Source organism: Mytilus californianus, unplaced genomic scaffold, assembly GCF_021869535.1.
Source record: "Mytilus californianus isolate M0D057914Y unplaced genomic scaffold, xbMytCali1.0.p SCAF_2, whole genome shotgun sequence".
NCBI lineage: Eukaryota > Metazoa > Mollusca > Bivalvia > Mytilida > Mytilidae > Mytilus > Mytilus californianus.
In genome coordinates, this window is record NW_026262668.1 from 58,210,486 (window position 1) to 58,224,081 (window position 13,596).

At 31.1% G+C, this 13,596-nt stretch overlaps 1 protein-coding gene across 2 annotated transcripts in view; it reads left to right on the forward strand.

The window, feature by feature from the left end:
* The window catches only part of LOC127730110 (centrosomal protein of 70 kDa-like), a 39,685-nt gene that overhangs the window by 438 nt on the left and 25,651 nt on the right, over positions 1 to 13,596 (forward strand). For both annotated transcript variants that reach the window (XM_052238235.1, XM_052238236.1), the window contains exons 2-8: positions 3,132 to 3,182; positions 6,235 to 6,334; positions 6,674 to 6,800; positions 7,762 to 7,858; positions 8,340 to 8,513; positions 9,265 to 9,350; positions 11,674 to 11,742. In XM_052238235.1, coding sequence (XP_052094195.1) covers positions 3,132 to 3,182; positions 6,235 to 6,334; positions 6,674 to 6,800; positions 7,762 to 7,858; positions 8,340 to 8,513; positions 9,265 to 9,350; positions 11,674 to 11,742 — 704 coding nt within the window. The remainder of the gene's footprint in view (positions 1 to 3,131; positions 3,183 to 6,234; positions 6,335 to 6,673; positions 6,801 to 7,761; positions 7,859 to 8,339; positions 8,514 to 9,264; positions 9,351 to 11,673; positions 11,743 to 13,596) is intronic.

Sequence of the window (13,596 nt, forward strand, 5' to 3'; positions counted from 1 at the left end):
ATTACATGCAAAAAAATCAACAGAATTGTAACTTGCTAGTATACTTTCCAGTGGGTGGTTACTTACTGTTGAAAATATAATATGTCATTCATGTAGCACTTATGTCAATCAAAAAATAAAAGTTGTTTTGATTTTATTTGGTCAAACCTGCAGATATTCATATGATTTTTGCTACATTTGTACTGAGACTACTGTAGGTTGTAATGTAAATGCTCTTTTGATCCGACGTTGGAAAGTTCCGGGCAGAAAGAACTAACTAGCCGAAAAGTTCCGGGAGGAACTTATTAACTAGTTACTTTGTTCTTCCTCTGGTTTAAAAGTTCCACCGGAACAAAGTGACTAGTTGAAAAGTTCCAACAGAACATATCAACTAGTTAGAAAGTTCCTTTTTGCCAAATTAGTCAAAACCGGAACTAACAAACTAGCCCAAAAGTTCCAACGGAACTTATCAACCAGGCAGAAAGTTCCATTTGGAGAATTGATGCAAAGTAAAAGCGCAACATATTATATTTGAACCTTTCAAAGGGAAACCAAGATACTGATTACAAAAGTCAAAAGGAACTTATCAACTAGCCACAAAGTTCCTCTTTGGCAACTAAGTCAAAACCGGAACTAACAAACTAGCCCAAAAGTTCCAACGGAACTTATCAACCAGCCACAAAGTTCCTCTTTGGCAACTAAGTCAAAACCAGAACTAACAAACTAGCCCAAAAGTTCCAACGGAACTTATCAACCAGTCACAAAGTTCCATTTGGAGAATTGATGCAAAGAACCAGATGAGGAGGGGGGTATTCTTCCCTCTCTTGAGGGTACTATGAATACTAAATTTGCAGGATAATGCAACTTATTTTGTTTTATGTGAGCTATGAAATACAACTTAAATTTTGCATATTTCATAATTTGTCCCCAAAGAAACCCCTTTCAGCGCGTTGGGTATTCTTGTAAATTAATGATTTGCTCTTATATATACTGATACTCATTCTTCCCCCTCGTTCTACAAAAAGGATGAAATATGGTATATTCGGAACGATGTAACTAGTTGTTCTGTTCCGCCAGAACTATTCAACTAGCTACATTGTTCCGGGACTTTTCAACTAGCTACTTTTTCTAGTTGAAAAGTTCCGCCGGAACAAAGTAACTGACGGAACATAGTGGCTGTTACAGTACCACATACAGTAGTGTCCGGTAATTTCGCCCGTCTGGTAAACCTGCCCACTCCCATTTCTTCCGTAATTGTCGCTTCTGTGAATATGTCGTCTGCTATTTTATGCATAGGAACTGTACTTATCATCACTGCATGTCAAATTTTAAAGAAAAATCCTTTATTACAGAAATATCTAGTGATATATATAATACAGTTCCTAAAGCTCACGATAATCATATTACTGCTTACAAAACTCATTTCTGACTTGAAATTTTTTTTAGATTATCTGGAATCTCTTTATAAGTGGTCTATTAATAAATAGATCACCTTTTCCTTCCATAAATTTGTGATAATCTGGTCCTCAATACATATTAACTGCGCATAGGCAGATTTTCCGGACAAACACATTTCCGATAAAAACACAGATTACCCACTTGTTTTGTTGATTTTAAAATTTATTTCAGATATTTTTTGGGAAATGAGATAAACTACTGTTGATTTGTCAGTGAATCGATTTATCATGTTTATATTAAATTTGATAAAATTTGTATATTACTAAGCAGAAATACATACGATCAAAGCCTTATATGGGCGGATTTACCGGACTGCACCGTATGTGTTATAGTAGAATCAGATTTGTACATGATCAAAGATGCCAATGAACATGTAATAGTGACAGTTTTACATCAGACTTGCCAACTATCCCGATTCATGGCAGATTCCCCCATGAGAGGTGTTGACCTGACATTTGAAATTCTTTATTATGTACACAAACAGAAATCCTAAAACCAGGCATTCAAATGAGTTAAAAGGATATATTAGCACATATATACTCAATCAAACAATATGGTAGTAGATTAAAAACACTTAAGACAATATTACAGGAGCATAAGGTCCTCTTGTGCTTTAAATCCCCCATGTAGATTTTGAAAAGTTGGCAGATATGATACATCCATTTTCAACTGTTTATATGTGCTATTATCATCACATGTAGCGTTAACACACGTTCCATATGTTGACAAGGGGTCACATAAATCTCGTACATTTTTGTGAACTATTACAACTTACAAGTTGAAGTTACAATATAAAAATAAGGAGATGTGGTATGATTGCCAATGAGACAAATATCCACCAAAGCTCAATCGAAGTGGATGTAAGCAACTAAAGGCAACCGTACGGCCTTCAACAATGAGAAAACCTAATACCGTGTAGTCGGCAACTATACTGCTATAGGCAACCGTACAGCCTTCAACAATGAAAATACCCCATACTGTATAGTTGCCTTTTAGTTTTTTGTTGTTTTGAAATACTCTTAATTTACATCATCATCAAGGTCCACTACAAATATTACAATCATTTTGAGAAAATGTCCAGGGGTTTGAAGAGGTTGTTTCCTGGTCCGGTAGCTTTGTCTTGAGAACTTTGTGCCAAAATGTAGGACCACACTTAAAAATATTTTGTTTGCCCAAACCCTGGTGGGTAGGTAGGTAGATATTTTCTTTTTTTTTTTCGGTAAAGAGTAATTGAAGTGTCAGATGATTTTTAGTCTTCATGCATATGGCTATCTGGTTAAAAAAAAAAACTTTTTCACATCAAGACAATAAAAGATTTTGAGTAGGCAGCTATTAGATGGGTAGGTAGGGTTAGGGCAAACAAACATTCTTTTTTATGGCCTAGCGGTTTTTGTATTATAATCTATCAAAATGACATTCAGCATCAGTCAAGAAGACAATATACCTGATCATGTCCATGAATGATATAGCTATTGGCAGTTTTGAGACAAATCTGTCTGACATGGACATTGGGTCAGGCTGCTTTGGATAATATCCTGTCTGGCTAAAAATTTGCCTATCAAGTCAAAAGATCAGACAGATTTAGAAACCTTTGTAATTGTCAAAATTTGATCTTATTGTAAAATTGAAAACTTGTTTGGTTTTGTGTGTGTGTGTGTGTGTGATTAAAACTGTTGTGTTTTTTTTATTTTCAGGGTGAAGTTGATTATGAAAATGATGACATGAGGATTTCATCAAATTATCGGGTAAATTTGCTTCTGTATTGATTTTAATAATTCTTAGATCTATAAGAAAAAAACAAATCTGTATTCAATACTGCCCGAGTGCTTCTGGTGCAATTGTTCAAAAACTCAACATTATTATGACCTGATAATTTTAGGTTTTACACATTTGATATTTGATAGCTGCATAAAAAAATTCATCATGTATAGAAAATTACTTTATGGCATAGTATAATTAAATTCATAGTGTATCTTTCAGAAGATATTTTTATAACTTCCCATCTGTACATTGCTTGGCTTTAACCATAAATGGTGAGGCTAATTTTTCTAAAATTAACTTGCTTATATATTAATATAATATATATATGCACATGTACTTACACTAAACAAATATAAATCAGTAAAATTTTGAAAAAGCACATTGACTAAAAAGTCTTTTTGAATTTGGCTGCTACCAGTGTAACCATCCAGTGGAAAAGTGCTTATTAGTCCCCTACCGACGAAGTCGAAGGGGACTTTAGGTTTGCACTCCGTCCGTCTGTCCATCTGTCAGTCCAGCAAATCAGCTTTCCACACTTTTTTTCTTCGTTCTTGAAGATATTGATAATAATTTTTTGTGAAAAATTCACTCATATAACATGTATAATCAGTTTTCCACACTGTTTTTGAAGATATTGACATGATATTTACTTTTTGTTTACACCTTGACAAGTTATAAAACAAGTTAGCATTTTGTTCCAGTATAATGAATTTTTACCCGGTAGGGGACTATGCTTGTTTTAAACCTGAATCTTCTCAGCCTGCAACTACTTTTAAATTGAAAATCATTGGTATTTTTTTAATAAAAGCAATCACATTCCAAGATGTACACACATTTATTCATGCATAGAACTTTTCTCTTGTTACTTTTGCTTCTTATAGTTCAAAACATATACAAGCATTAATAATGCTTACATAGTTTTGATGGTTGTTACTTACAATTTAGTGTAGGTCAATTTTTTTTCAATCCCCTTGTCATTTGATAGGCTTGGACATATATATTTACCTTTTTCGGTCCTCGTTGAGGTTGATTTTGTATAAAGTTTCTTGTTTTAAGTCCAGTCATACTAGTGATGACATTTCAGTGGTTACTGTATAATAACAATGAACCACAGCTGTAGTACACAAAAATTCCACTACAATTTGGCCATTCTGATGTGTATTTCATGATAGGGCCGCTTTGATTATGGTTATTAGCAATGTATTAAAGATATTCATTGATGTGTTGAACATTTGAGTTATTATGACTTTATTTTACACTTTTAAAGATTTTCATATGCACAAATGTGGGTCCAAGATGTGCCTTTGTACAAACACATTTTTTTTGAAAGCAAGGTATTTGTAGTACAGATTCTTCATATGCTCCCCCTCTTTCTCCTTTAAATTCTAGATCCATCAAAACTGATAAATAATTGTATAAAATTTATGCTTACCTGTATCTTCTTCAGACATAATATGGTCAGTTTTAGTTTATTAAAAACCAAATAATGCAAAACAGCTTATAAATATGTAACACTCCCAAATGTGTCCATCCCCCCAAATGTGTCCGATTCCCCCAAACGTATAAAAAAGAAGATGTGGTATGACTGTCTATTCTCCCCCAACGTGTCCGTAATATTCAATATTGCCCAAACGTGTTCGATTTCAAAACCCCCAAACGTGTCTGATAATTGTTATTCGCCAAAACATGTCCACTGTTAAACGCCAGAACGTCTCACGTCTTTTACCGCTAATACATGTATGTCCTAAATGAAATCAATAATGTTTACGGCAATTCTATGATGGGGGAAACAGTTGATGAGGTAGTCATTCATTTTATTAGCATTAGTTTGTTCAATGCCGGTTGTTAATGATTATCATAATTGCAAATTTAATCTGTAACATATGAATTAACTTTTGACTGAAATTGCTTATTGTCCAGTTGCAAGTATTTCATGCTCTTTTAGAGCGAACATACAAATAATTCTAGTTCAGTTGAAATAATCGTTTACTATGTAAATTATTTTGTACTATTAAACTCCGATGATGCCTGTTATATTAATCCGAATATTGCACGGCGGGCTTTCAGCAGAATTGACTTCCCTTTTTTCAACAGTTCTGATATTTTAAAAGCTCTTCAAATCATAAACTGGTAATCAGGTTTTTTAATAATTTTTAAGTTTCGAGCATCACTAAAGACACACGAACAAGAGACATAATGTCCAGTGCCAAATATTTCATGCATTATTTGAACGACATCATGTTAACAATAAATACTGTAGATAGGTTCTATCATCAAACCGGGAATTTAGGATTGGGCCTAATTATTTTACGGTTATTCAGGATTAACTCTAGTTGGGATTTTAATGTAAAAAAATTAAGAGCAAGTAAAGACTGATTTTTTTATGACTTCAGTTAAGAAACTACTTCAACCTCTGTTATGTAATAGAGGTCGTTTTAAATAAAAGTTGCCGAAATTTTAAAAAAAAATAATGCCTTCCAATATACAACTGATGGCACCATGAAAGAGTGAAATGGTACAAAGGTTTTAATGCGCAGATAATGGGACACTCTCCCTACACGAGGTATCTGATTTAATATCTACAATTTAACTGAGCATGCATGGCTGCTTACATTTACATCCAACATAGCTGAACGGATGCCCCACTTTTAACCAGGTTGTACTGCCTGTTTAAAAAAGACGTAAAGTATTTTATTTCTATTTTTTAATGAAATAGTAAAATGAGTATACATTAATGAAAAAAACAATAACCAAATAACCTACCTATTTATAATATGGACACGAATGATAGTTCCAGTAAAAGAAAAAAAATAAGCTTGATATGGACACGTTTGGGGGATTGGGCACGTTTGGGTGTTCATTAAAAAATGGACACGTTTGGGTGTTTATAAAAATGAAACGCTGTGGCGCTCTTTTACATTTAGACATGTTTTGCATTTCAGTGACGTCATGTGGACACGTTTGGGGGAATCGGACACGTTTGGGGGGAAGGACACGATTCTGAGTGTTACAAATAAAACAGATATTTTCTTCCAGGTTGAAGTAGAAGAATGGCAAGATATCAATAAAGAGTTAAAAAAGCATGGACTACCCATAGTTAGAATTCTCCATCCATCTGATGTTACATTGTTATCAGGTATAATGAGATTCTTTGTTTATTATTAATACATGTATTTATAGATTATCAATGGTTTTTGAAATGAGAGAGTTTCTCAGCTACAATCTCATCGAAGGGCGACAATCACTCCCTACATTGCACTGAGGCAATTCTTGTTTCTGTAAAGAAAATATTTCATCTTGATGTAACATTGATTTATAATTGAATAAGTTTTGTTTCCTTATTTGAGACAAGGATTTTTATAGTGCAAAATCCTTGCTTGAGACAAATGAATTAACTCATGCTGCAATTAATTTTCTGAGAATTCTTCCCAATTGTGTACATGTATGTATATGGATTATTATAATTATTTTATAGGTAGAACAATATGTATGGACCTACCCATGAGCCAGACAGTGAGGGAAAACTTCATCTCATTAATGGTAGACTGTGATCACAGGCAGAATCTCCTACAAGATCTCATCTTATCCAATAACCAAATCAAGTATGATTGTGTCATAATTTATAATTGTCCCTGTAGAAATAGAGATAATATCTGCCACAATGTCTCATTATATCTAACCAAATCAAGTATGATTGTGTCATGATTTATAATTTTCCCTGTAGAAATAGAGATAATATCTGCCACAATGTCACATTATATCTAACCAAATCAAGTATGGTTGTGTCATAATTTATAATTGTCACTGTAAAAATACAGATAATATCTAGTACAATGTCTCATTATATCTAACCAAATCAAGTGTGATTGTGTTATTAAATATAATTGTACTGTAGAACACACATTATATCTCCTACAAGATCTTATTATATCTAGCCAAATCAAGTAAGATTGTAGTCAAGAAATTTATTACTGTAGAACACTCATAATATATCCTATAAGATTTAATTATAAACCAAATCAAGTATGAATATGTCATAAAATTGATCACTGAAGAACACACATAATATTTACTACAATAACTCTTCATATCTAGTAAACAAATCAAGTATGACTGTACAATAAAAAATCTATTCCACAACACAACTTTTTGCCTACTCAAACTTTTGTTTTACTTTGCAAAAATTGATGTAGAAATTCAGTTTTATCATTATTACAAGCAAGGGGAAACAACATCATAAATGGGAAATAATTTACTTTTTAGTTCATTTTCAGTGTAGGTTGAAACCATATATTTTATTAAACGAAGTGTAGAAAAATCAGTAGAAATAAATATGTGATTTGAAATAAAGTGCTTGAAAATAGAAAATATTAAGTGCTCATTGTTCTGCTTGAAAAGGGTTATTGATCAATTAGTCTATCTATATCTTTTACTTGTAGTTTTCATGAGTTTGAAAAAAAGATTTAAAAAATCGCAACTTTAATCCTTTTTATTTTCTATTATTGTGATAAACTTTTGAATGGAGCTAATCTGAGATAAGAAAAAGCATGAATTTTTTTCAAGGGAGGATTTGACGAAGCAGACAGATTTGATGGAAAAATACCATGGCCGTATGAAAGAATTAAAAGTTTTACTAGAAAGTTCAAGAAATAGAGTAGAGGTAAGGACATGCTTGATTGATTTTGATAATTGTTTAACACCACATCAGGGTGTTTTGGCTATATCATTGTTGGGGATGATTATTGAGTAAGATTGAGTTGACAATTGGAAAAGAATTGCTATCATTTTATTTTCTCTATCATCAGTCTCAATTGAGTTACCTGATGGTGTAATTGTTTAACACCACATCAGGGTGTTTGGGCTATATCATAGTTTGGATGATTATTGAGTAAGATTGAGTTGACAATTGGAAAAGAATTGCTATCATTTTATATTCTCTATCATCAGTCTCAATTGAGTTACTTGACGGTGTAATTGTTTCTCTATATACTATTTCACAGAAATGGTGCATGCAGTGTATTCTATATTGTACTAAAATAACCAAGTAATTAGTATTTATTATGAATACATACAATTTCACTTTATTGTAAAAAATGGTAAATGTTGGAAATTAATGTTATTCCATTTTGTTTTGTTTACAGGAACTTGAAAAAGACCAAGATATGAAGTCTTCTATCTTTGAAGAGGAAGAAGAAAAATTGAAGAACACCAAGAAATCAATGCATCAAAAATGTAAATTTCTTCAACAGAAATGTGACAACCAGGAAAAAGAACTTGAGAGATTAAAACATAAATTGGGCAAAATGGCCAGTGAGGTTAGAACACAATTGAGATGTAATGAAGTTATTAGTCATCTGCAGTTTAAATACTAGATTTTGTATCTAAATTTCTGGGTTGATTCCATAACTTATATGTATATCAGACAGCTTATCAAATATGTCATTCAGTATTTGACATCTTAACCAAAAAGTAATAATGAAATATCTGTTAAATGGGGGATAACTGGAAAAAATAAATCTTATAAGACATCTTGTTTTATGGTTGTGTTTGTAACAAGATAAAATATTTTTTTGTTAAAATAATTTATTATATATATGAAAAGGCTTAGTTTGGTGTCTTTAGGGAGTTACAAATGTATGTATGGTATGTTTAGATTTCCTTAGTCAGATTTGTACATTTATACTCCAAAGGTTTATTTTCTTCTTTCAAAAATTATTAAAAGTGAAATATGAAACTTTTGAAACATTAGATTACATTTTGTGTACAGGTCTTGAGTTTTATTCAAAGCAAAGATAAAAGTTTAATATTGTAGTTATAGAGTAATTCCAAATTTTTTGTTTTCAGTCAGTAGAAAATACATATTTGTGTGAATATTTTTTTAAATTTGTATATTTTTAAATAAGACCTTCTCTTGAATAAAATTATATAATTTTACCATATTGTATATGCAAGCCAACAAGTGATGCAAAGTCAATTACAGGTAACACTAAGTGTATTTGATGTATAACTTGAATTTATATTAGTATTCATGGAATTATTCAACTTTCTAATAAATCTTGTTTCCAGGAAGAAAAACGTACTGAAAGACAGAATCAAATTTTTCAAGAATTTAAAAAGAGAACTGCAAGAGCTCACAATACCATGGATGAAAAGTAAGAACAGAGTGATTTATATTGAATTGCAGTTGATTAGTGTCTGGATTGTTAACTTTCCTATTAGTATTTTAGCTAGGTCAGTTTTCTGATGTGATAGAAAGACAAAATTTTAGTCTTATTTGATTTAATATTTTGCAAAAAAGAGAGGTTTGATGTACTCAAACTTAAAAATTACAATAAAATAAAACATAGAATAGCAGTTTCAAAGTATAAAGTCTATTCTGTTATTTTCCTACTCTCCACATATTTCATACAGTGTATAATTATGCAAAAGACAGAAGTATTATAAGTCGTAAAGGAAAAACAAGGAATTCTATGAAAAAACACAATAATACATTTTTCAGATTTGCATTTAGCCTTCTGACCAATTTACATGGCGGACATTGTTAGAAATAATAATAATAATTCATCAATAAGTCTATTAAGGGGAAAAAAGAATATGAAGGACAATTCCTAAACTTATTTTCTTTATAAATGATATTATTGTAAAACAAATAGTGGTGAATACCTTCTTTTTATTTAATTCTTGTAGGCGGAATCATACTTCTGCACAAATCTCCATATTGTTACAAAATTCGGAAAACGTTGTGACCAATTTATGATACCTATATTCCTGTTGTAAAAGTTAAAAAAAAATTAAAATGTTATGATTATGTTCTGTGAAATGTGAAATGTCACTGCAAACAGGCACATATCAAAGAAATATTGTTTGAAACCATTTTAGCAGGAGTACCGTAATGATGAACTTCTAAAAGCCTCATATATTTTTCTTAAACTTAATTTTTTTGTTATTATTATGATTTCTGTGGGTTTCCTGAGGAAAGAAAAGAGATTTGTCTTGGGTCATGAGTGGAAAAGAAATAGTAAAGATAGTGGTATTGATGAAGGTCTGGATGGTGTTTACAGAATAGGTACAAATGAGCAAAAAGGGCAAAAAAATAAAGAACAGAGAAAAACAAGCAAAAAAAAATAACGAATAGAGAATGATGGGCAAAATGAATAAAGATATGAGAAAAATGGTCTAAAAAATTCAAGAAAAAGAAAGAAGGACTCCCCATCCAGACTCTCATTTATGGGGTTTAGGGATATTGATTTGTGAGCTTTGCTCCTTTCATCTCCAGTTTCTTGACAGGTTGTAAAGACATTTTCCAATGTTAATAGCTATATTGATTGATGTCTTAAATAACACAATGTAACTTTTGTTTGTTGTTATTTTTTTAAGGTTGCTAGATATAAAGCTATATTAATTGATGTCTGAAATAACATTATGTTACTTTTGTTTGTTGTTATTTTTTTTCAGGTTGCTAGATATGTATAGATTATTACATGGCATTTTTCATATCAGACCCTTTATCGGCCCTAGGTCATGATATCAGCCCAAGAGCCGTAGGCTCGAGGGCTGATATCATGAACGAGGGCCGATAAAGGGTCTGATATGATAAATGACATGTAATTATCTTTTTATCATATACTTCATTAGAAGAAATACAGACAAGAACTATTAATTAAAATTTGTCTTTCCATGAATTTTTAGATAATAATTTACAGACAACCAAATACAAATTTCTTAACTTTAATTATTTTTATTGATACTACAAGCATTTTATTTATCTTGTCACAACAGTTATCATGAACTTAGTTTGAAAATATGCTCCTCAACCATTTTGTGAAAAGTCTTAAATCACTTGCGGTTTTCCGCTCTGTGTTGTCGTTTTTCGAACAAATTTCCGGAAATGCACGACGTTGCATGTGATAAATGTCACGGAAATTAACGGAAAGGCATGTGATAACATTCCGGAAGCAGTCAATAAAGGTTCCTTTATCAGCCCGCTGAGGAAATTCTTAGGAATCTGATCAATAAACCTAGTAATCCTTTCATAGCCTTTTAATATTTTTAAATTTATTGAACTGTAAAATTTTAGTAATATTTTATACAAGTATATGATAAAAAGCTATATTAATTGATGTCTGAAATAACATTATGTTACTTTTGTTTGCTGTTATTTTTTTAAGGTTGCTAGATATAAAGCTATATTAATTGATGTCTGAAATAACATTATGTTACTTTTGTTTGCTGTTATTTTTTTAAGGTTGCTAGATATAAAGCTATATTAATTGATGTCTGAAATAACATTATGTTACTTTTGTTTGCTGTTATTTTTTTAAGGTTGCTAGATATAAAGCTATATTAATTGATGTCTGAAATAACATTATGTTACTTTTGTTTGCTGTTATTTTTTTAAGGTTGCTAGATATAAAGCTATATTAATTGATGTCTGAAATAACATTATGTTACTTTTGTTTGTTGTTATTTTTTCAGGTTGCTAGATATAATTGATGCTTATGAAAAACAGATTAGTAGTATGCAAAAAGAGCTAGACTTTTATAAGTAAGGTTTTGGCATGGCTAATATTCTTACGTTTTGTAGCATATGAAGTTTTTTTTTATACATTTCAATTTGTATAGTAAATACGAATTACAATTTTTATACCCCTGCTTTAAAAAAGTGGGGGTATACAGTTTAACTTCTGTCTGTCCATCCATCCATCTGTCTGTCCGTCCCATGAATACTTTTCGTCGCATCTTTCTCAGGAACTACACAACAAAGATTTCTGAAATTTGGTTTCAGGGTTTATATAATTAGCTATACAGTGTGATGCGTTTTTGGATTCATCACTCAACAACTTCCTGTTTACCGTCAAGTATTTGGGCAGGGTATCATCAGTGAGCACTAGCTCACAGTTTCACTTGTTTTTTTTTTTTGAATGAACCATTAGTTTGATTTTGATATAAGTTTTACATATCAAATTGATTATATTGCTTATTATGTAAGTTGTACATATCTTGTCCAGATAAAGGTTATATAACCAACTTAGTGTGCAAGTCCAGAAAACTCAGTTGACACATGGTTGAGGTGAAAGATAAGAATGCAAGTTGCAATTCTCTTAGGAAAATATTGAATTCAGGAGAATAGAAAACAGAATTGCCTTCTGGGCAAAACACAGTTGTGATGAAGTATCCTGTTTCAGTGTGCTTTGTTTATATTTGGTCCTTATGAAACACTATTTGAAGTTCAGGTGTCTTATAGATTATGGGGTTCAAATGGTTGGTAAAGAATTTTACAGAAAATTGCAAATTTGAGTATAGAATTCAATTAATTTGCAAAATTTATCATAGATATTAAGACTCATGTTGTTTTTTTTTCTAATTAGATATCAATTTGCTTACTTATACAGAAAATCTGGTTTTATTCTAGCCTGCAACAAATACATATCATAGGGATATTAATCTTTTGTTGGTGGTAGTGTAAACTATTTGTATTAAAAGCTTCAATTTTTCAGAAGGTAGAAGACCTAAATACTTCATATCTTTTACACAGCTGCTTTATGTTATGAAGTTTCCATCTGAATTATGTCCAATGTCCTTGACCTCATTTTCATGGGTTGGTGACTGCTGAAAAAACTGATTGTTTTTTTTCCATATTATATTTTCCTTATTATGATTGATAGGACAACTATATTTGGTATAAAAAATCTTGCAAGGTGTTCATATTTGTTTGTCAGTGTTCATCGGACTTGGACCTCATTTTCATGTCTGTCCAGGTACATTAGACCTTGACCATATTTTCTTGAATTGTTGATAATGTTATTAGTTTATATTATACCTATAGTTAAACCTTGATTACAAAGTTCTGTCATGATCAGTAAAGCAGGCAAGATATTTTAGTGTGTGCTCTTTTTCATATTACTAAATATAGATAATTTCATAATCAGTTTCTAGATTTTAAATTATATCAAAATTTAGACCCAAATTGTGGCAACCATCTTAGATTTCAAAACCGTATAGATTTTTACAGAAACTATAACAAAAAATGCAGTTCATTTAGGTAAAAAGACTATTATTATTATACTCACCATTAATTGATCTTCATCTGTTCATATCTGTTTAATTATGTCATCCAACATTCTTACATAATATAATTGTGCACCATTTTTCCATTTTTTTCTGAATTCTGTTTTGAAATAAGAAAAAAAATGACATTGCCTGTAATTATGTATGCTTAACTTAGTTTAAATTTTGCTTGAAAAAATATTGGAGGAGCATTTAACCACTACTTCATCTTTTTTCCATCAGAAACAAACCATCTATTTTAGAGACCCTACCTACCTCAAGAATGTTTATATGATTCTATGATTTATCTGTCAATAAATTGAAAATGAATTATGAATAATGGTAAAAAATT